Raw genomic sequence first — 25,221 nt, 5'->3', positions numbered from 1 at the left:
TATATATATATATATATATATATATATATATATATATATATATATATATATATATATATATATATATATATATATATATATATACACACACAATATTCTCATCATGTTTATAAAAGTTTTCATGATGCACAATTATTATTTTCTTTTCGGTTTAAAATAGTCAGACTAAAAATATGGTGCATAAGATGTTCTTATTTTTCTTTGGCCACAAAACCATAAATATATGTTGTGACTAAAAGACATCATCATTGAGAAAGTTCTTCTGGGTGGAATGAATCAAGTTGCAAAATGCATAATTTATTGAATCTCACTTGAGTGGAGAACTTTAAAATTGATTTTTAATTTTCAACACCAATAAGCAAATGTCATGCTTATTATATCTTGAGTGGAATTTGTATGAAATAAAATAAAATTGTGATAGAGACAATACCATTTGGCCACACCAAAATGGCCAAAACATGCCATACTAAGTAATAACATAATATAAAAGAAAATGCTATAAAATAGTAAGAAAATCTACCATACACATCTTTCCCCGTTCAATCATTAAAACCTAACCTTTTCTCAACCTAATATATGTATATATATTATATCTCAAACACCTTATGAATTGGAAAGTTTGTCCAATAATTTGATGTGAAATTGGCTTAAGTCATGAAAACTATTAATATTATTATAATTTTGCTGACAAATTGAAGTAAAGCATGGGATACACTAAGTCCCACTGAAGGGTTCACAGTGAGAGCATTCAAAATATGACATCAATAATGAGGTGGAAAATATGAAATTATCGAGAGATAATAATCTTATTATTTAAACATGTAAGATATATTATAAGCTTTATTTAATATACTAAAAGGTATATATTAATCTTTTGAGTGAGCTTAAGTCTTTATATTCTTACAATTTTCGGACAAGACAACTATGTTTTATACACACAAACCAACGTATCAAAGCAAACCACTGCTAAAAAATGTCAGATTAGTTGCAAAAGTGTGATTAAAAGAGTAAGTAAAACTCTTGTTGAAGTGTTGAAGTTGCAATTATTGAATTTGACTATGAATTAATTTACGAGAAAGGTCAACTATGCATATAATTGGAGAAAGAATATAAACAGTTATTGTTCTGTATATCCAACTACAAACAACTTCTATGGTCTTCTTCTTCCTAATTCATGTGTAGTGACATGTTATGTGGGAGTTTCATTATCATATATTAGGTTACAGAGCCACCATTAACGGGATCTTGACGCCACCATGATGTCATTTTTCACATTTACCACATTTTCTCAATTCGATGAAGAAATTTGTTAACTAATTTAACTTATAGAAATGTTTTATTTCATGTTTTTCTTTTTAGTCATGGTTTTATAAGTGTTATGAAAATCGATGAACCAATATATTAAATTTGTTTATATTTAGTTTATGTAAGATTTTTGACATATCTATTTTATAATTTTTAAAATAGAACAATTTAGAAAGTGTTTAAAGAACAACTTATATTTATTGATTAAAAAAATTTCATAAGAGCACTTCTTTTCTAACATTTTCTTATGGAATAAATTTCATTAAAAAATTACAAAATCATTAAATAAGCTATAAAGATTCACCATATTTTGTAATTCCCAGTCAATAGAAATTAATCAAAATAATGTTTTCTTACAACATATGTCTTCTGGTATAAAGTCAACTTCCTTTTTGGTGAAGCAATCTTAACTACCACACAATGTGAAAAATCTTGTGTTTTTGTTGCTTTTGGTCAAAATATAACTACATGAAGGAAGGTTGGAAACTTTTTATTAACGATTAATCTTATATATCAACAAGCCAAGTTGGAGAATTTAAATTAATATAAATTTAGATCAATTGGGATTTTTGGTGTTGCCCTTCATGTCTTTAAAAATATAAGAACATTACCAAAAACTCAAGTGAAAACCTACACTCACTTTGAACTTAAATCACAAAGCATTTAAACTAAATCTATTTGGCAGAGGAGGCTACTTTAAAATACCTTTTATTTGAGGAGTGAAACTAATACAATTTTAAATTATTTTTATCCTTAAATAAAGTAAAATTATATTAAATTTAATTATTAATTATTCTAAAAATTAGCAATATTCATAAATATATTTATTCAAGCCTAATTAAATATTAATTAATTTCTATATATTGAATAATTTCACACCACTTAAAAATTAAGATTAAAAATAATTTAAATACATCTCTTCCTATCAAAAACTTTTAAAAACAACATTATGACAAAACTCCAAACTCAAATTTGAGATTATAATATTAACAATCATTTTCCTCAATTAGAAAAATATAAATATAATACCTCCACATGCATATTTCAAGGATCTCGTCTCGAGAATATATATTCTGTGATAGCATATATATGTTTGACATAATTTTAATATTTGGAGAGATTCTATGTAGAATTTTGTTAGTGCATGCGTTGACATGGGAGTCTTGATATTGGAAGTTTTACTGATACTCTAATGATCATTCAGTCTCAAGTAGAAAAAGATTATGTGTGTAGTGAGAGGAATATGAGGTTCTAGTATATGAACTAGGGTTGGAAAAAAATAACTCATTTATATTGTACTATAGTTAATTATATTATATTATTCTAAAAAAAACTTATATACTTTTACTAAAAGTTCAATATAGCTACGAGAACTCTATCTACTTTTTACTCTTCTCTAGTTCTAGTTCAACGTCTTACCAAGAAAACATTATTTAATAATAGAATATTAATAAATAAAAAACTGCTCACATAAAAAATTAATAATTAATTTTTTAAGACAATTTTTTATCACAAATTTTTATATTTTTTTATCAATAAACATATATTACTTTTTAAATAATATTATTTTAAGTAATAAAAATAAAATATATTTTTTTAAAATTTAATTTTATTAAATTATTAAGTAATAGAAATCTTAAAAGAAAAAAACGACTATATAAAATAATATTACTTTAAATATATTATATTCTTTAATATATTATTAAATATGTAAAAATATGTTAAATTTTTTTTAATAATATTAAAATGTGTGTAAGCGCACACACTAAAACAATTATTTATTTTAAAAATCAACTTATTTTAAAATAAATATCAATATTATTATTTTTAAATGACAGTATTTTATACACTAAAATTAAAATATATTTTTAACGTTAAATTTTATTAAATGACTATAATGAAATATCATAAAATAATAGTAATATAGCAAAAATAATTAATATTATAGAAATATCAAATGACAAAAAAGTTAACAAACGTCTGTTAAAAGTAACTTTTCTAGTATCATCTTTTATTATATAATAATAATTAATAAATATTAGTTTAATTTTTACATAATAAAATATAAATAATAAATAATTGATTAATAAAAAAATTTTATGAGGCAACAAAATAAATATAAATAAAAAAATTATTTTAAAATAAAATAAGTAGATAAAAAGATAAAATAAATTATATACATATATAAAAAATATAAATAAAAAAATTAAAATATAAAAGTAAAACAATATTCATGACAAAATAAATATATATAAAAAAATAAAAAATAAAAAAAAATAAAATAAATAAATGAATAATAAAATAATTTTCATACACATATAATAATAAAAGAATTATAAATAAAATATAAAATAATAATATCAAATGATTAAAAAATTAATTTGTAATAAATATTAAAATAAATTTCAATTAAAAAAAATATGTATTGCTATACTATTCAGTTTAAAAACTAATACAATTCAGTTTAAAATTAGTACAATTTAATTTAAAATTAGTATAGTTAATAATTCAGTTTATATTGTAGTTTAATACCATTTAGTATAGTTCACTTTAGTCCAGTTTGACAAAACAAAAAACAGTTCAGTTTGTCTGAACTGTTTTACAGTTCACTTGAGACAAATTAGTTTTTAGTTAAATACATATTTTAGTAGTATAGTGCAGTTCAGTTCTATTTAACCACCCTTAATATTAGTTTTGTTTTGGCCATAAATGTTACCGAAGTAATTTTGTGTGTAGTATAGTGTATTGCATTGAAAATGATTCTATAAGAACAATAGAGGCTATCATAAATACACGATCTCCCAAGATTTTACATCAATACTTAATCCAAATGGTCAAGATTGTACTTTCAAATGGATCATGTGTAGTCATAGTTTTAAGATTGTTTTATGAATGATATTTAGCATGTTAGCTCATTCTTTTATTTATACAATAACCATATAATTATTGTTATTATATGAGAACATATATTTATAAAGATATAATTGGAAACAAATATGTGTGATAGAAATGCGCTTTGGAGTTTTTTGAAAGCATTTGAAAAAAATAATTAAGTTGTAGAAATTTGAAATCCTATATTTCTTTTGGTTTTTATTAACTTCTATATTTTTTTGGTAAAAAAAAAATTGGATTTTACATTGTTTATATACGTAAAACTTTTAAAGTTTGATTATCAAGTCTATTATAACACTTATGATCATATTTGAAATGGTTACATTTGAATTCTATAGCACCATAAGATAATTCTCCAATAAAAGAAAAATGTACTAAATTTATTAATAAAAGACAAATTGGAATATATTTTCTAAAACATATTTACGCAGAACCAAAGTAACAAATTAACAATGATAAATATCATAAAAAAGTAAAAAAAAAATCTCATAAAATGGAAAGGAAACATTTTCAAATTGTAAGAACTTGTTTCTACGTATATTTTAAAATTAAAATATATTTCTTTATATTTAATTTTATTAAATGACTCCGTAATTAAAAATCATGAAAAAAATATAAAAAATTAATATTTCAAATATAAGTTATAGATAAATTAAATATTCACTATGACATTAATATAAATAAAAACATAAAATTAATAATGTCAAATGACTACGACATATTTTCAACAAAACAAATACGAAAAAGAAAATAAATTTGCTATTATTTTTTCTTATATTTTAATAAATAATAGATTTCAATTTAATTTTTACATATTAAAAATATGAAAAATATTCAACAGAAAATCTATATTATAATTTAATAAAAAATTAATTATAATATTTTATTGATACTTTTTTTGAGGTAAAATTGTTAAATAACATTATTAAAAATTTATATTATCAGATATAATTTATTATATAATAATTTTGAAAATAAAAGTAAAATATATTTTTTATATTTAATTTTATTAAATGACCACCCTTTAAATCTAAGTTATAAATAAAAAACTAAATTACATTTGACATGAAAATAAAGAAAAGAATATAAATTAATAATATTAAATAACTAAAAAATAATATTTTAAATAATTTTCAATAAAATAAAAATAAATAATAAAGTAAATATTATAATAGATAATAGATAATAATATTTGTTTATAAATTTTTATAACTTTTTCGAGAACAGTCGCAAAGTATATTTTGCATTTTGCTGAATGCTGTTATATGATATTATGAATAATATTTAAGAAAAAACAAAAAAGGAGCCAAATTAAATATTTACTCTTTTTATAAGAACGATATATATATATATATATATATATATATATATATATATATATTTATTTATTTATTTATTTATTTATTCTATTTACACATATTTATTCGTTTTTTACATAATTTTTACATCATCATAATTATTTATGTTAAATTTTATTAAAAATTGTATTATAATAGTGAATTGATCAAATAACTTTTATTTTAGTATATTTTTAAAATACACATCACATAAAGGATGTAATATAAATAAATCTAAATTGATATAAAATTTGGCAAATATAATATATGTAATGAAAACTTTTAATCAAAAGATGAACTTTACAAAAATTATGATATATAATAACATTACTCTCTTAATAAGTTTATATACGAAGTAAATTTTCTTTATATTTATATGTAAATATAATATAATATAATATAATATTTTTTATTTTATTTTATTTTTTTACTTTTCGAAATAAGAGGAGAAGATGAGACGAGGAAATACTATTTCTTGATTTCAGATAACCCACTGCTCTTACATTTCATTTTCACTCTCCACGCCGCCGCTATTCCGTCGTAGACAGCCGCGCCTTCACTCTTCTCTACCCAGGTTCTCTCTCTTCTCCCTCTCTTTGCGCCGTAGCATTTTTCGAATTTTCAATATTAGGTTTTGGTTATACCGTTATACGTTGCTGGTGAAGTTTAGCAAGTTACAGGATTCGCAATAGCACCTTTTTATTTAGGTTACGGGATTCGCATGGTACCGCGTATTTTAGAGGGAAGCACAAACTCTAGTTTATGGGATTGAGGAGTAATGCAATCGTATCCAGCATATTAAGGTCATAGATTAGGTTATTGAAGGGAAACACGAAAATGCTTATATGAGTTTAACTTCAATTTCCAAGTGAGAAAATAAATTATAGTGATTGCTGAGTATGTATTAGAAAAGCGAGGCTATTACGGAGGGAGGGTAATTGTAATCGTTGCATATGCAAAGAGACTATTTATGGATTTGGGAAGGCGTAAGTTTACCGCTGTGATAGGACTTCCCCTTCTTATGAGTATGTATGAATAAGTAGTTTCAAGGTGTTCCAGAGCAGGAACTTGAGGTTCCTGAAAATGTAAGAAGTTGATTTTAAAAGGTTAAACGAAAAAAGAAAGTAGTACTAGTGCTATGTCAATCACACACTTTTCGTCTTGATTTTGTTAATTGTTACAATTCCAAAGAAATGTAGTAAGTTTTATTTGTTAGAATGCCAAGCTATTTTGTTGAGTCTAATGGTGTCGTACGTTTTATGTATCGGATGTTTTTAGTGGGATAAGATAAGGATTTTGTGGTTGTTTATTGTAATGCTAATCACACCCACTCCTTATGCATAGTGAAATGCAAGTTCAACAAGAAATGTACTAGCATTGTTTTGGAGGTGAAAATTGGTGGCTATCTACTCGTCACAATATTTAGGTATCTTGGATGAAATAAAGGAATGGTTTCAGTGTATTTGTGAAAAGATGTCTCTTAAGGTAAAAGAATTTGTATGGCAAGACTAGCTACACAAAATCAAGAAAATTCTCAGTAACACCATTAAAAGGATTTAAAATCTTGTGTGGGGAAAAGCTTTGGTCTATGTTGTTGCATCTTCTTTGTGCTTATTTGGGTAGCACTCAATACTAAGACACATTTGGCTTTTTTAAACATAAAAATCTTAGTGCTTTTGTTTATTGGTCTCTTTCTTCTATTAAACTTTAAAACTAACAAGCTTTTATGCTATTCACTAAATTATGCCTTTTGTGCCCTAGGACCCACAAAAGTTTGCAATCTGGTGAATTATGTATTTCTTTTATATGGTTTTATTCTGCTATAGTTAGCTTCAGTTTGTTATTTATTATGCACTGTGCATTACTGACAAACAAACATATCCTCTAGTGATTGGATCAATTTAAGTAACAAATCTATAGACTATTCTAGCTTGGCTCCTCTAAAATGAGTCAGGGTAAAGTGAGGAGTTTCAGTTACACATGTTTGATTTATATGTAATGCATGTATACGGAACATCAACTCTTATTTTTCTTGTCGACAACTGCGATTACCCATTTTGCTCTCAAATGTGACTTGCTCACTTTAGAGGAGGCTGATTTATAGTATATTCATTTTGTAGTCAATCATTCCTTCATAACATTATTAGACAGAATTTTTGAACATATTAATGCTTGAACTGAACTTTCTGTTTTCCATTCAGTTGAATGAATTATTACATATGGTTTCATGTTTGTGGTTGTGATGTCATTGTCTTTCCTTTTTTGGCTTGTACAGGAACAGTATAATCTATCATTCGATGGTTTTAATTCTAAGTTTTCAATACACTCCTTCACTGGCGCTCTCCTTACTAATCTCTTAGTCGGGATGTGATTAATGTCTTTTGTAATATTTGGTTTGCATCATACAAGATGAGCAAATCTAATCGTGCAAAGGGTAAGCATGGAAAAAGTGATAAGCTTTCTGGGGATAATTGTGATGAAGGGAGTGCAGCCCGTACAAGGCCATTTAGTTTTGAAGAGATTATGCTTAGAAGAAGAAACAAAGAACTGCTTGAAAATGTTAAAGACCGCACACTTGGATGTTCTTCAGAGAAAATTGATGATCATTTTGAGTCTGCCAGGATCCATAAACATGACAAAAGCTCATCCTTCGGCAGGGAGAAACATGCTTCTGAGGAATATGTGAAAGTAAGTTCTAGAAAGAAGGTTCAAAACACATATGTAAAGGAAGACGATTTAATTGAAGTGAAAGGTAGGGCTAACCATAATTTGGAAACTAAATCAAGTGCTGGATTATATAATAAAGGCAAGATAACCAAAGAAAAGACTGAGAAAGAGATGTTTGGTCATAGAAAAAATGAGCAAATTCATGAAAGTTCTGAGTATAAAGCTGGAAATAAGCATTCAAGAGATAGGGATAGTTATGTGGAAGCAAATAGACCAAAACCTGAAAGGAAAATAAAGAAAAAAAACCATGTTAAAGAGGATGAGAATCCTAATGAGTATGTTATCGAAAAGAGGCATGATAGTGATAGAGATAATAGCTGGAGATTGAAAAGGTGGTTAAGCAATAACTCTGAAGAAGTGCCTGAAAAGAAGCATTATAGAGAATCAGATAAGGATAAGCATGCAGGTGGTAGGGCAAAATATGCAAGGGAAACCAAGAGAAAATACCAAAATGGAGATGATGAAACTCAAGACATGAGTACACCCAAGAAACATGATACTGTGAAACATCATAGCATGCACAGTTATGAAAGGAAGGAGAGGCGGGCTAAGGTCAAGTCACATTATGAAGAATTAACAGCAAAGAGGAGACGTTCAAGAAGTCGAGAGCGTGAGGATAGGCCACCTTCTTTTCCACCAAGGGAGCAAAAACGTACTTATCAAGATGGAGAGCGTAAAGAGTCCTCTATGCATTCTTTGAAAGATAGTTCTAGAAAAAAGCATCCTGATATTGATAAAAGTAGAGTATCAACTAATGGTTCAAGTAGTCACCATCGTCGTCATGGTGGCTCTACAAGTAGACTGGGTGGCTATTCTCCGAGGAAGAGGAAAAGTGAAGCTGCTGTTAAGACTCCTTCCCCATCTAAGCACTCTCTTGAGAAGAAACGTGCTGGATGGGATCTACCCCCTGTAGGAGCAAATAATCCTTCTCCCACTGTTGTTTCTTCAAGTTTTCTATTATCAAATGGTGCTGTGTTGTCCAACATGCATGGAGTGGTGTCAACCAATTCTCTTGATCTAGCCCTTGTGCAGCGACGACCAATATCTTTTCTAAATGATGTATCAACTGGGAAAAATTCCAATATTGATTCTGTCCAATTGACACAAGCTACCCGGCCTATTAGAAGGCTTTATCTTGAGAATCTACCTGCTTCTGCCTCTGAGAAAGCTGTGATGGATTGCTTCAATAACCTCTTACTCTCTGGTCGGGTAAATCATATCCAGCAAGCTCAACCGTGCATCAGCTGCGTTGTGAGTCTGTAGTGTAAAATATGAAAATTTAGCTTTCCCTTTTCTTATGAAAAAATGCGTTTGAATTTGTTCATGTATTTCTTTTGTGCAGTTGCATAAAGATAGGGGCCAAGCTCTTGTAGAATTCCTTACAGCTGAGGATGCATCATCTGCCCTTTCTTTCGATGGCAGTACACTATTTGGCTCCATTTTGAAAATTAGACGACCCAAAGACTATGTTGAAGTTGCAGTAAGATTGAAAACCTTATCCACTCATCCATTCTTTTATTTGTATAATAGAACTAAGACTGTTAATATAATAGCTATTGATGTGTTTGATATTTTTTTTTTCTCTTGGATTGAATTTTTTTATTATACTTCATTTTAGATTGTAGATATTAGATTTCAATGTTTACTCTACCAAAATGTTCTTAATTTACTAAAAAAAAATTATGCAACCATTTATAGATAACTATTGGATCAAACCATGGAATTTGTCTTACCACCACTTACTTTGCTTACCTGTACCTGCTTTTAATCTAGTAGTATCTTTTTCCTTTGATTTTGGTTTGCTTATTGCTGTTGTGATGATAGTGCTGTTTCAATTTGAAAAGATTCAATTATTATGCTTGTGCATTCTTCCATACTTTTTGTTTATATCTATAGGTTTATTGAATTTTATGATATGATCAATTTTGGGTGTATTTGGACAATTTATCCTTTAACGAATGAACTTGTGGAATTTTCTGAATAATATATGGTTGTTTTTAATATTAAGAAGCTATTGCCTATAGAAGGGAAATGAAATATATGCAGCACTATCTCTTTCCCATATTTCAAATTAATGTTACATTAATTTGACTTGCTTTTGTAGACACCTGGTATGCTGGTAGTTTGTCTGTAGGATGACGGAAAATTAAAACCTAGGTGTATGGTTCCTATTGTATGTGCATTTATGAATGAAATATAAATATTTGATTGTGTTTTCTGTAATTTCATGGTAATCAATTTTGTAAATTTCCAATTATTACCAAACTGCATTTTTCACTCAATTAATCTTCAGAGGAACCAGATTTGCAGCATCAATTTCTTGCAAAGGCTCTGCCTTTCTATTTCAAACTGTGAAGAACCCACTCCAGAAATTGATATTGATAGGACCTGATGTTTTATGAGAAACAATGGAGTGTAGCTCCTTATAATAGGGAAAACTGACCTGGTAACACTAAAGAAAGAAAATATAGAAGCATATACTGATTTTTTGAGGGTTTGCCTACATCTCTACCTAAACTATTACAAAATTTCTTGTCTAACTGCTTCCTGTGTCTGCTCTCATTTATTTCATCCCTCCAAACAAAATCCCTCTTCCCTACTCATTTGTCGCTGTCACTGCTAGATAAGCATCCTGTTATGCTACAATTGAATATTCACTACTCTGTCTTCCTCTCTCCATATAAGCTGATTCTCTACTTCCCATCCCTTAGGAACTGTTTCATATATGCCCTAGCACCGAAGGGTCTATTAGATATTTTATGTTATAGGTTGTTATAATCAATGAATCATTGGATTGTATGTTGTCATACTGACAGAGACCTATGCAGGCTTTAGAATTTGATAGGCAGTTTTCATCATTGGTTCCCAGAAGTAGTTTAATGGACCCAGATTAATGGTTTGGTTTTCTTAGAGAAGGATTTACTTTTATGATTTGAGATTATGTAAACTTTTCTTGTTTAGAAAGGTCTAGATGTATCTCCTTGATGAAGATTATGTGCTACGTGTAATATGTAATTGATCTTTTCCACTTTCAACTACAAATTAATTCCTAGGTAACATAGTTTTTATTCCCACTATTGACTTTCCTATCATAACTGAATGTAGTGATGGTTCAAGTTATTGGCCATCTCCTAAGGCTGTCCACTCGTTTAATATGCACATAGTTACTGAACTTTTTAATATTTTCTAATTGAAATACTGTTAGGCTGGTCAGACAGTCCTGTTTTTATATTCTAGTTTCTGTCCACAAAGCAACAGATACCTGGGCTGGGCATGTATAAACTTTCATTGCATCTTATCGTTTATGTGCTCTAAATTTATGTTGGATGTTTTGTATGTATATCTAAAAGTAACGACTCAATCATTATAATGTATGTTTTCTCAGGATTCTGTTATGGAAATGCAACTAATTTGAGCTATTAAGTTATTTCTATTTTCTTTAGCTTAAAATGTGGACCCAAATAGTTTTTCCTTTCAGCTGTTTGATTTTGCTTGTGTCTTGGATATGAAGATCTTTTAAGATAAACTAAAACATGAGAATTTTACGTTTTAGTTTATCTATCCTGCAAAATATGTCAAATTGGCTTGCCTTTCTAAAGATGAATTTTGTTACATTCTTTCTCTTAGCTAAGCCATTGTTCCATATATCCCATCTCAAGCTATATTATTTTTGGAGGTAATGTTTGTTTAGTACGTCTATTCTGTAGCAGGATAAATAGTTTAGGGGGAGAATTAATTGTGATAGAAAAAACTTATAAATAAACTAGTAAATCTACCCAATCGATCTCTATGCTAGAAAGATCAATTTCCTTGGAATAGCTGTGTGCTGAATACCAAAGATACCTAATCCAATTCCAGGCAAGTTTTGAGAAAAAAAATTCTCAGTAATTGGAGAATTCTACTCCAACCTAATGCTCCTAATGACTGCATAAACAGCACCATGGCACAAAATCTTGTACACCCAATTTTCCTAATTTTCATAGCAGATGATAAAAAGGTGCTTAAAGTTGAAGGACATATCCAGTGCTTGCCAGGAATTCAAGAATATTATTCTGATTAGAGGTGGGCAATATTGTATTGGTTGCAAATTAATTTTCTTTTGTGTGTGAAATATAACGAGTACTAGATCCTAATTTTTTCATATATAAAAAAATGATAAAAATTATAATCATTAGAAAAGAACCTCCTAGTTTAATTTTGTTGTCGCTGAAGAATCTTGTGTCAGTAGGTGCTAACTTTTAGAGGCTGTCTTGTCCTCAGCCTTGAAGGCTTAAATCTCAACTTTGCCTGAAACACGATTCCAGTCCTCTGGGTAATGCTGGGAGGGTGTACTTTATTAATCTAGTATTGTGTTTCATGACATTTTTAGTGATAGGTTTCTTGGACATTTGGACAATAAATTCATATTGTTCATAACCAAATGCTAGAAACTGCTTCTGTAGCTTCAAGAGCTTTATAATTCACATGGAGTGATCTGCTTGTTCCATTTTATGAGATATCTTCTGACCCTAGTATTGGAATCTTTTAAATAGGATGTTTATATGGGGTATTTCGTAATACACATTCTGGATGGTGATGAAGCTGACTCCTAATTAAGAAGACTTCCAGGTGTATTGGCAAGTTTGATGCGTTACCAGGATTTAGCTGGCCAATGTTTCAGGGTTATTGTTCTAGGCTGCCCTGACAATGCTATTTATGATCTCATGCTTTGTTTGTTCTATCGAGTTCAGCATGTAAGTGCTATGGGTTGCAAGTTATTTCCGACTTTCTTATGTCACTCGCGGTTCCAGGGCCTGTTTTGTTCTTTTCCGTGGATCCTGATTTATCATCATATTGAATATCCCAAGGCTTGAAAATTTGGTTTATGTTGCTTTCTAAAAACATCATCCTTGATTGATTTAGATGAGGTGGATTGACCATTCTTTACTCCGTATCTTCTCAACTTTCACATAATATTTTATGTGCATCAGTTTTTATCATTTGACACAGCACATATATCGCTTAAAGCATTGATTTGGAGTGTCTACATATTAATCTAAATGGTTCTTTTCTCACTGTAGTCAATTTTAATACATCAATGCTATGTCTCTATTACTTAAGCTTAAAGGAATGAAAAATGTTCTAACTTTTAAGCAGTCCTCTGGTATTCCATCCTTACATGGCATCCTTTTGGAGGTTGAATATACTTGTGTAACTTCATTGCTGGAGGGTGCTTTGATGGTAATTCTGTTAATTTTGTTATGATCCCAAGATCATTTGATTTTATGGCAAATCAAGTATGCTGTTTTGCAGGGTATTTCCCCATGCCACATACATGCATGACAAAAAATGATAATGTTTTGGTTCTGGTAGATTGAGGTCTCAATTTTGTCTTAATTTCTTTCATAGATGACCCTTTGTGTGAAGGTGGTCTTTGCTTTTGAACTGCATTAAAAGAATAAACTATTCAAGTGTTGGAACATGTTCTTTTCTTCTTGGTGTGCTATGTGAAGTTACTATGGGTGGTATGAATGATCTGAAATGTGGAAATGCTGATTAATTGGTACCTTTTAAGGCAGTATTTGTAAGGAAAAATCATCTTGAATTTTATTAGCTTGTTTTTACCTCAATCACCTGGAAAAACAAAAGAAATATCTTGTTATTTGACATCTTTTGATCTCTGGGTTCCTCTTATGAGGATTCTAACCTCTGAAAGAAGAATCATTTTATGTGTTGCATTGTATATTTATTGTACGTGTATGTGGAACAACTTCTCTAACGAACAATATAAATTAAATGTACAATATTTTGGGTTGCATAGGTGTCAGGTACTAATTTATTTGGCTAATTTCTGATCTGAGAAGGTCTGAGCAGTATCTTGTGTAGGTGGATGATCTTTTATGTTTTTATATTTTTTGTCACGTTAATTATGTTGCTTACATTCATCTTTAAAGTATGGTTAATGTCAACTGATCTTAATTTTGTTTTTCTCTATCACTCAAGATATTATTACAAACTAATGCCTTTGTGTTAGCCTTACCATTCTAAGGTATATTGTGGTTATCATCCATGTAGCAGGTTTTCAGACAATTGCTATTTTCATGCAGACTGGTGAACCAGAGAGATCAATGGATGCTAGCGTCACAATAAGTGATGTTGTAATTGATTCACCTCACAAGGTATGCATGTAAAACAATAATTTTTACTTTCATGTGTAAGTGTCAATCTGGATGCTATTTGTTGCTTAGCACCCTATATAATTCATCTTAATCTAACTATTTTAGTATAAGTTAATTTGTTCTTACATTTTAGTGTTAATGAGCTTATTTATATCTAGTTTCCCTTTTGGTCTAACTTGTGTAACTAGTGCCTTCATCAAACTTGTAACTGTTATGTCGACAAAATAACTTGGTACTATTTGTTGCGAACTGGTTTGTTTATTTGAAGGATCTTCTTCGCCTGTTATGTTGTCTGCTCAGTTATTTTTTCCTGACTTAATAGCTTTAAGTGTATTCTGGTTTTGACTCTTTTAATGGCTCACATTGTCCCATCCAAGTTTTTAATTTTTCGACTCTGGTACTCTAATTCAACTATATGTGTGCTTTCCTTTTTTCTACTTTATAGCTCAATTAATTGTTTGTCTAATGATTGCATTCTTTATGTTGTGGCAGATCTTCATTGGTGGAATTTCAAACCTTCTTTCTTCTGAGATGGTAATAATTAAGAAATGAAACGAAAAATTCGTTTTCAAAATTTAACTTGGCGACCTGAGTTTTTTGGAACTCCATCTAATAACTAAATGTCCTTACTTTATCTTTCGTGTGATGACTAAGGCCTATTTAATTGTTTAATTTCTTTTCAGCTTATGGAGATTGCTAGTGCGTTTGGATCTTTGAAGGCTTACCACTTTGAAACCAACGCCAACAATGCATCATGTGCTTTTCTGGAGGTAATGCCGCATTTCTTCCGTATTGATCTTTTAATAATTTTTACCTTCTGTACAATGGAAATATTAGAATTTACACTTACTGCCAGACAATGACCTGAGCGAAGCCCAAGTGGCTCAAGGGTCCGTTTGTACATACTTATCTGTTAGAAATTAGAATGACGAATTGTGATAGGTATTTGGATTTTTCATTTGTAATATTTCTTTTCTCAACTTTGTCTATTTATATTTTATTTTCTAAAATCCTCTTTCTGTTGTGTACTTTCATCAACATATTTACAAATTTAGTCTCAACCCAAGTGTGAAGAAACGAAGAAATACTTTATCCCCTGCAGGGTGGGATGTCTCCATGGAAAAGAGACTTCAACCACTGATACAGCTATTTCTCTCCCTTTTGAAGCTTCTATTGTGAAGTTTCACCGTCATTTTAAGAAGATAATTGCGGCATCCCTTTTCTGAGCCTATTAAACGGTTTTGAAAACCTCAAATCAATATTTGGATTTTCATAGTAATTCAGACAAATTAAATCATCAAAACTAACCTAATTAAACTGCTGGTTTTGGGTTGATTTGATTTATTATAGGTGCGCACAATTTTATACATGCAGCTTCTTTCCCACATCCTGGAAAGAGTACTGACTGAGCCATTCTGTTTATGGCTTTTGGCAGATAAAAACCCATTATGTGGTTCTAGGGCTTTTGACTATAGTGCACAATGTGCTTTAGTTATAACTTTTACTCAAAATGAAGTTCGAAGAGTTTAATAATAGCTTTTAACTTATTCCTTTAAAGTGCATCCTCAGTTTAGAAGAGCCAAATTTAAGCGAAAAATTAAACTCGATTGGGTTGTTATTTGATTTGGTTTTTATGATTTTGGGCGTATATGGCTCTCTCTTATCTATGATGCGAAAGCTGTCACTTTTTTCTTCTTTTCAGTATCTTTTTCATTTCTAAGATGAAGCAAAATCTGAAAGCTAATGTGTACTGTTATATACTTTAGTTCTCTTTCCTTTTGCATATGTTCTATTGAACATTGATTTGATCAAACTGTGTTCAGTATTCGGATCACTCTGTTTCCGTCAAAGCTTGTGCTGGTATGAATGGTATGAAGCTGGGAGGGGAAGTACTTACAGTTGTTCAGGCAATGCCTGATGCATCATCACCTTTGGTAACCTCATCATCTAGTGGTCCCTATAGTCTCACTCTAATTATTGGGTACGATTCCTTGGTTTCTTTGAAGTAGAACCACATTTTTAAATGAAATAAAAATACTCCAGGAAAATGCTGGCGAACCGTCTTATGGGATTCCGGAGCATGCAAAACCACTGCTCAGAAAGCCTACACCAGTACTAGAGATAAAAAATGTGGTACAAAATCCTTTATTTAGCTTTTATGAAGTTATTATATTTTCATTCAATTTCAGTGGGGTTTTTTCCATTCCTATTTTTTTGAATGGTGTGGATTTAATTTTTAAAATGCTTGTAGTATTAAAATTTAAACTGCACTATGTAATGTTTTTGTTTGGTCATCGATCCAGAAGGTCTATGTTAGAAGGAAGGGAGGGGGGCGCGCAGCAAGGGGTTTATACTAGGGAACAGTTGTTACTGTTACCAAAGTTCTTACAGAATTGATGATTAGTCAGTTAAGGTAATAATAATTGAATGGGGGGAAATAAGTAACAGAGAAGAGGGGTTGAGGGTCCGTTTTGGAATTGTGTTACAAGACTGGGTAGGAGACAGAAGGCTCTGTGTGTAATAAAGCTCTTACTTTTCATATCTGAATCTAAATCATCTTGATTCAAAGCCAAGTTGAGAGAGCAATTCACCAAACCGTGGCTGATCCGTTTCCCACCAATCTTTTTTGATATGAAAGGGAGCTCTGGACTTAGTACAAATCTTTGTTAGGGTCCGCTTTGGATCAAATATATGTTTCTCCTTTTAATTATATTTCTAGTTACATTACACATCTTTATGATTACTTTTTGTTTGTGTTTGTGTTACATGTATAGTTCGCAGCGGAGTCTATTTCCTCTCTATCTGACATGACAATTGAAGAAATTTTAGATGATGTACGATATGAATGTGCAAGGTCATAACCCTGTATTTGCTTTTCATGTGGAATTATTCTTATTTTAAAAGTTTATAAAGTATAAACACTTATTGTACGAAATCCCTTTTATCTTGCAGATTTGGGACTATTAAATCAATTAATGTAGTCAGGCATAGCAGTGAAAAGAATTTAGCAACCAAATTAGAAGAATGTGAAGTCATAAATGAAGTGGAATCTAAAGTTTTTCTAGACACCAACTCTATTAGTACAAAATCTAGTTTTTCAGACAGGGCTACTGACCCCAAATCTGAAGAAACAAATTGGGTTAAATTTGATGATGCGAAAGAATTGGAAGAATATAAAGTTGATGATGGTACCAGTGTTAATACTGATAAAAATATTGAAGTTTTTGACGATAAATCATGTCAAGAACACCTTGTGAGTGATACTGCAGTCGAAAAAGTCGGCGGTAAGAGCATACCTTCTAGTATCATTCAAGAATGTGATCAACAGGATACATCCGATGACGTGCCCAAATTGGATGATGAAATGGTTACTAACGATACAGATGTGGATATTGAAAATAAGATTGTGGGTGAAAACACGGATTCAAAAGGCACGGTTTCTGCAGTTCAGGAAGGCTTTTCTGAACGTGATACTCGTTCAGAATTAGTTGGTCCCGAAAAGGTAACTGATACGGAAGATGATAATGATCGTGTATTTGAACCGGGTTCTGTTCTTGTTGAGTATAGAAGAGCCGAAGCATGTTGTTCAGCAGCACATTCTTTGCATGGACGACTGTTTGATGGCAGAATGGTGACAGTGGAGTATGTTGCTCAGAGTCTATACAGAGCAAGATTCACAAAATGAGCATTTCTAAGCGAACGGTAACTCTTGGTTATACGATGAAACATAATATAACGGATTGTCTTTGCATGATTGTGGAAGAACGGATTAATTGATCTGCTCGGTTATGCCATCCTACTTCCTGCTGTTAAATGTGCAAACAGTTTTTAAATTTCTGGTTTACCCAGCTGATGCTTAACTGAGCAATGTGGATTTGAGGAAAATGCAGTTTAGTATACATCAAGTTTGTAGCTGCAGACCATCTGATAAAGATTTGTTTTTCAAACCAGACATGATGAAAATTATCATTTCGTGCCAAATGTTTTAAATGCTGTTAGCCTTGGAGATGGTGATGTCATGGTTTTTGGCAATATTTTCTGTACATGGTTAAATTTGCGTTACAAACTGATTGTTGTATCGTAGTTATTTTAGATGTTGGTCACAGGGCCATACTTTTTTTTTTTTTTTTTGTGTTGTTTCTTTCACATATTAACCTTCTGTCACCGTAACAAAATACAAACTTTCACTAACTATTTACTTGACAATTACGGTACATAGAATATTGGAAGTTATCTCTTGCGAGTGACATGCTTACAGATAGATTGATGCACACTATTGAGTTAGAAGATTCCATTCATAGAAATAACCGCTTATATTTTCAATCATGGAAGATACTATTTTAAATGATGCAGCACTTGGTACAGAGTTCATAGTTTATCAAAATTTCATAACCGAATAGTTTAAAACAGTGATAGATACTATATAAACTTGTAGGATGATCCACAGAGCGAAAAAAGCTGAGTTATGGAAAATTCATGACAAGAAAAGATAGTTCCTAATAGAGGAAAGTCATGTTTCTGACAAACTTTTATCACGATTGCACCACCAAAAGGAAGTGGAGAGTATATGCATATCCTCCAATATATTATTTTGAATGTCTTTTCATTTATTGATTGATATTTATTAGAAATTTCAAAATTTGGCGGAATGTGTTGAGAAATATATTTAGTATTCTTACTTTTAAGTAAAAATGCTTTACTTTAATCTGTCAACACTAATCCTTTAGTGGGGGCTTAGTGTATCACATACTTTACATCAATGTGTATTTTAATTTCAAGTTTGCTGATAGTTTTCATGACATAAGCCAATCTGACATGGTTGAATAGCTTTCAAATTCATGGATTGTTTTAGATCACATATTACACAGTTAAGAAAATATTTATATTTCCTGGTTAGTTAATGCTTAGAAATGATGTATGTAGCAGAAGTTGGAGTTAGGTTCAGAAAAGGTTATATTTTAATAATTCAACAAATAAGAATTGGCCAAAGATCTTTATGGTACACTTTCTTACTATTCTTTAACACCCTCCTTTTATTTTATTAATTACTATGACGTGTTTTTGGCCATTTTGGTTTGGCGAAATGGTAATGTCTCTGTCACTATTTTATTCTATTTCATACAAATTCCACTCAAAAGATTGAACAAGGCATGGCATTTGCTTATTAGTCTTAAAAACATTAAAAAAAAAAATTCAAAGTTCCCCACTCAAATGAGTTCTGTTCAATAAATTATGCTTTCTGCAACTTGATTGATTCCACCTAGAATCCAGAGAACCTTCTCAATGATGATGTCTTTAGTGACACATAATATTTATGCTTCTGTAGCCAAAGAAAAAAGACATCTTATGCACCACATTTTTAGTTTGAATTTCTTAAACAGAAAAAAAAAAAAAAAAAATTGCCCATCTGCTGATGTACATAGAAAGGCTAGAACATGATACACAATGGAGTTAGCAATATAGAAATAAATATATTATTTATAGTAATAATATTTATGAAAAAATTAAATTAAAAACAAATGATAGTATTTATGGTGTAGAATACTCGTTAAAATAACATAGTGACATCTCTTTTAAAACGATTAATTTTTCTTAAGTAATATTTTTCTTAAATAATGAAGAGGGCACAAATATATATATATATATATATATATATATATATATATATATATATATATATTTATATATATATATATATATATATATATATAATATATATATATATCTTTTTGAAGTATTCAAGTATAGCTTACCTTCAAAGTTGATAGATCCATTATCTTTTAAACATGTGATGAGAGTTTGATTTCTCACTAGTGTTTTGACTTGTAGATGAAAGATATATTGGTTTGTCTAAAAATGTGATGCGCAATATCTGAGCTATGTTTGAGGACAATAATTAGCATTGAAAAAACCTATTAGAGTTGGTAAAGTTATGAAGAATTTAAATAAATTTATATTAAACTTTATGATATGATATTTTTTTCTCAACTTTTTTGGTCTATTTTCTCTCTCTCTCTCTCTCTCTCTCTCTCTCTAATTTTGGAATACATCAATTTAATGAAACGATACATCAACTAGTAAACACGAATATTTGTGTCATCTCTACACAGTATTGATTAGAGATTAAAAATTATGTAAAAATATTATTTAAAAATGTACAGCGAAATACACTTCAAAATTATTTTTATTTCTAAAATGAATATACATACAATATTGTCTACAGTGGCCGGTCTTGTACCAAAAGAAACATCAAGTTCCACCAACAGAAGACGATATTAGCTACGAGACAGAACTCCTTTCGAACTGCACAAAGAAAATGATGGATACATGACAACAACATTCAAGGAAATTCCCATAGTTTTCATACACACATAGTAAATGAAATGCAAAACATGCATATAAACAAACAAAATTGATTAGTATATAATTTCTTATGAAAAAAATGTCAAAAATATAAAAGGTTTTCAAACTAGCAGCCAACAATACACTTACTCTAATCCTAAATTTTATTGCAAAAATGCTAAAAAAGCATTTGGCTTAATATCTGTAACTTTAGTTATTAATCCATCCTACAACACAGGAAAATATGGCAGATAGTGCATTTAAGTAATGAGACTTAGAAACTGTAAAACATCAAGAGACTAAGAACAAAAAGGAGTAGCCAAAAGAAAATAAAAATAAAGGCTGTCAGTGGTAATATACATACCTTGGTACGGTTCCACGGCGACGTGGATCATACTCTGTTGCTTGTCGAAGAGCCCTAGCAAAAGCTTTAAAGGTTGCCTCGATAATATGATGGGAATTTTTTCCAGCAAGCTGTGTAAGAGGAATGCATATATATGTTCATTCTGTTACAAGGTTTTCACAATAGGAATAGAAAAGCATCAACTAGAAACATCCAAGAGCCCTGGTAAAACATCAATAACATTTAGTATATTTCTTTCATAGTGATATATGTACATATATATTTGCTAATTTATGACTATAATTGATTATAACCTATGTATTAATACCTGTCGAATGTGAAGTGTCATACCAGACGTGTTCACCAATGATTGGAAGAAATGCTCCACCAACTATAAATAGGGATACCCAGTGGATTCATTAGTAAATAATAAGAATAAACGGGGAAAGAAAAAAGGAACAAGAAGTATGATGAATGATTCATTTAAAAAAACTATGGAAACATCAGAAGCTCAATAATAAAATTCCAAACTTCAATGAAGTAACTTAACAGGTTACACTACCTGAGTATCGTATGTTCCAACCCTATGAGTGGGTATGTCCAAATTATAACCGAGATATGGTCGACCAGACAAATCCTGGAAAAGTGTGCAAGAAACACATGATGGGGGAATAGAGAAGAAATGAGAGAAAATGAACAAAAAGTGAAAGATTTATCCTCCAAGAGTTTCTCCTTACAACTTATCTACTGTTCTATTTACCCAATTGTAACCCAATTGTAAAAATATTGTATTACAATTCCTTCTTCTCCTACCTAGCTAAAAATCTGTCCCTCCATCTACTACTATAATTAACTATGATGCGATGCTCTAATATAACTAACTGTTTGACATAGGGAAATCTGAGGTAAAAGATATCCTAAAGTAATTAAGTAAACAACAAGTTTATTCATAGCGGAAAAGTAAGCTTATAAAAGTGATTGGACACTAGAACTTCCTAATTTCAACTCCGAAGCATTGAGTACAAGTCTTATAGAGCTGATAATGAATGAGCCTCAACATAAGTTCAGTCAGCAGTGTGATGCTTCGATATCTGAGAAGTAAACAAATTTTAACCCTGTTTTTTGGATGATGAATTCTAAAAAGGTAATTCATTTTTTGACAATTTGAATTGTTTTGTGGTAAAATATGTTTTCGATAGAGAATATAGAAAAAAAAAATGAAATTCTAGAAATTTATCAGAAAGATTTGATTACTTCAAATGGTAAGAATGTAAAAAAAATATTATCTAACAATTAATCACTATTTCTAGAAACAGTATCCAAATTACCAGTGAAACATGTATCAGGGCTTCATCAAGTGGAGCAGAGAAGTCGCCAAACCGGTTAATACCCTTCCTATCACCAAGAGCCTGCAGCAAAGCCTGAATACGTAGTAATAGACAACTCTTAGTTTTAACATGATATATAAATTCATTTTTTTTAAAAAAAAAATAAGACTAATGTAATTACAAATCCCTGTTGCCATAAAGACTTACGTTGAAATCACCAGTAATTACTTAAATGCCATATTGTATAGAAAGGAAAATGTGAAATATAAAATTATATAAAGATATAACTTGCACACAAATCTTTAATGCAGGGTAGTGATACACGTTTTAGTTTCAAGGAAAATTTGTAATTTTTATTATAGAAAACAAAAAGAATGAAAGAACCAGCTCATGAAATGGTTTGCATACTGTTCCAATAGCAAGGGCAACGTCTTCATTTGTGTGATGATCATCAATGTGTATATCACCTGTGGCTTTTACGTGTACATCAAACAGCCCGTGTGAAGCAAGTTGCTGAAAAATCACAATCAAGTTTAGTTTCCATAACTATTATCTCAATTAAATAATTTCAACATCCTTAGTAGGCCTTTAATGTTTAGTCTTCAAGGTACAAGACCAGATTCTAACAATGCAAGTCTTTCTAAGGAGATACATTCTTTTATAAACAAGTTCAAAGTTCATCTGACATACACCAAAGTTTTCACCTCTTTCATTTCACATTGCCATGCTCATTATTCTATTATAGCTACAAATTTGGTAGAACAATATGCATTCTCATTTGGGTTGTCTTTGACTAAGCTAATATCAAGTTTATAGAGAATATTCACTAAATAATTCTTTAACTAATTACTTTAGCTCCCACAACACTTATTTTGTGGACCATACACGGATATATCCACTTATATGAACAATTATTGAAATCTAATATTATATTTTAAGGCAGACAGTAAAAATGGAATATAAAAAGTAAATGAAGCAAAAAGAACATGTGAAAAACAAAAACATAAGGCATCAGCAACACAAAGGCACAAAAATTGAGTTGAAATTACTGACATCAAGCATGTGATCGAGGAAGGGAATTCCAGTATTACTATCAGCAACCCCGGAACCATCCAAGTTTATTTTGACTGATACGTTAGTCTCCTTGGTGACCCTTTTAACCTCTCCAACTCTAGCATCTGAAAATGATAAAAAAATCATTCAAACGCATTGGAAAATCCAAAATTTCAGGCAGTGAAGAAAAGATGATGAGCTTTGCATTGACCTGAATCAATTGGCAAAGTCGTCATAGCTGAAGCATTGTCTCCCACCACGACAGCAGAAGAGACGTTTCTGGGAAGGTTGATTGGAGTGAGATTGCGTTGATTGGGTGAAAAGATTAAAGCTTGGAAAGGAGAACGCGTGAGGTTGGGTACAGAGTGGAAAACCCTAACCCTAGATTTGAGAAGAAGGGATGAAGGAGATGTTGGAAGAGATGGAGGTGAAGATAGCTCCATTGAGAGTAAAACAACAATTGCAGCACAGCAGCAGAGATCTTCTTCTAGGGCGATTTTGGTCCACAAAAATATGCCAAAACATTCTTAAATATATCTTTTAATAGAAAATATATTTTAGATTTCTAAATTATTATGTAAATACATTTTGAAACTGTCTAATCTGAAAAAATATTAAAAAATATATGATATAAAATGTATTTTTGAAATATCTAATTATGTAATCAAGAAGGCAATGTTTCGGATTTATAGACAAATTAGACATTTCCCATATATTTGGAGGTGCCGAAGAAGGTGTTAAAAGAAATTGCCGTCAAGGGTGAATATTGGGCTTACCCAACATATGTTCAGAGTTTCTTCTTGCACCCCATATGGTTTGTCCATTGACTAAAATACCCTTTTGCCTAATAAAAATATTTACTCCTTTCATACAAAACGGTGAAAAGTGGTCAATAGAAAATTGATCAAAGTGATAAAGAAAAATAGGATTTTTCAACTTTTTGAAATACATGAAGAACATCTTAAAGGAGGTACAAGACAAAATTGGCTAAGTTAAAATGAAGATTCTCAATAAAGTTCTATAGTTGAAGAAAGGTTAAATAATTCCCAACATTCTTATTTGTGCAGGTTTGTGTCAAATAGGTCCTCGTGTTTTAAATGGTCTCAATTAGGTCTCTTATTGTGTAAAATTGAAACAATTTAGTCATCGTCGTTAATTTGAATGGATGACATTAAAAAATGTTGTGCGTGGCAGGGTGACATTACCAACTTTTACTGACGTGGCAGAGTTTGGTGTGCAGTGTTGGATTTGTTTTATTTACATATTTAAAAAACTTGAATGAAATCAAAACGCAACGGTGTTTCCCATTTCCGTTTCTTTATTAATTTATTTTTAGAATAAGAAGCTTGTTATTTTTAACTCCTTTTGTCGTATAATCAGACATTTCATTGACAAGGTGTTACTGCCCTCACCAGCCCAGTGATCCTATGGCGACATCCACCACCATCTCCATTGACGCCACCTGTCAGCCACCAACAACCACCGTAAAACACCCAAATTCGCGAAACAAAGGAACCCAAAACGACAAAAAAAAAAAACAACAAATTAAGGGACAATCAAGAAACCAAAAATTCTTCCTTTCAAACTCAATTATAGGAATCAAATTCCAAGACATAAAATCCTTGAGGTTTTCAAATTCCAAAACCCCAAAAATTTCCAGATTGGAAACACGACGCACTTCGCTCCCGCCCCAGTATCTCTCGCAACACGTCGCTGCCGCCTTCGCCCGCCACCAC

At 30.4% G+C, this 25,221-nt stretch overlaps 2 protein-coding genes across 3 annotated transcripts; one reads left to right on the top strand and one right to left on the bottom strand.

Moving 5' to 3' along the window:
• Positions 1 to 5,996: 5,996 nt before the first annotated feature.
• Positions 5,997 to 18,788, top strand: LOC106771999 (splicing factor U2af large subunit B). Its single transcript, XM_014658095.2, has 10 exons — positions 5,997 to 6,108; positions 7,810 to 9,512; positions 9,604 to 9,741; positions 14,348 to 14,419; positions 14,912 to 14,953; positions 15,103 to 15,189; positions 16,243 to 16,353; positions 16,463 to 16,552; positions 17,194 to 17,273; positions 17,372 to 18,788. Exons 2-10 carry the CDS (start codon positions 7,944 to 7,946, stop codon positions 18,102 to 18,104), a joined length of 2,922 nt encoding a protein of 973 aa, XP_014513581.1. The 5' UTR covers positions 5,997 to 6,108; positions 7,810 to 7,943; the 3' UTR covers positions 18,105 to 18,788.
• A 1,667-nt stretch (positions 18,789 to 20,455) lies between these two features.
• On the bottom strand, positions 20,456 to 23,998 carry LOC106771046 (imidazoleglycerol-phosphate dehydratase). 2 transcript variants are annotated; one of them, XM_014656931.2, is made up of 8 exons: positions 23,697 to 23,998; positions 23,486 to 23,610; positions 22,841 to 22,945; positions 22,433 to 22,525; positions 21,667 to 21,741; positions 21,433 to 21,495; positions 21,126 to 21,235; positions 20,456 to 20,722 (listed from the first exon to the last, which is right to left on the bottom strand). In XM_014656931.2, the coding sequence occupies exons 1-8, from the start codon at positions 23,926 to 23,928 to the stop codon at positions 20,695 to 20,697; spliced, it is 831 nt and encodes a 276-aa protein (XP_014512417.1). In that variant the 5' UTR covers positions 23,929 to 23,998; the 3' UTR covers positions 20,456 to 20,694. The 2 variants fall into 2 exon arrangements, with proteins under 2 accessions (XP_014512417.1, XP_022640366.1); XM_022784645.1 differs by lacking the exon at positions 20,456 to 20,722 and having other exon boundaries at positions 21,186 to 21,326.
• Positions 23,999 to 25,221: the final 1,223 nt, after the last annotated feature.

The sequence above is a fragment of the Vigna radiata genome, chromosome 8 (genome assembly GCF_000741045.1).
Source record: "Vigna radiata var. radiata cultivar VC1973A chromosome 8, Vradiata_ver6, whole genome shotgun sequence".
NCBI classification, from domain to species: domain Eukaryota; kingdom Viridiplantae; phylum Streptophyta; class Magnoliopsida; order Fabales; family Fabaceae; genus Vigna; species Vigna radiata.
This window is presented reverse-complemented; position numbering and strand designations above follow the sequence as displayed.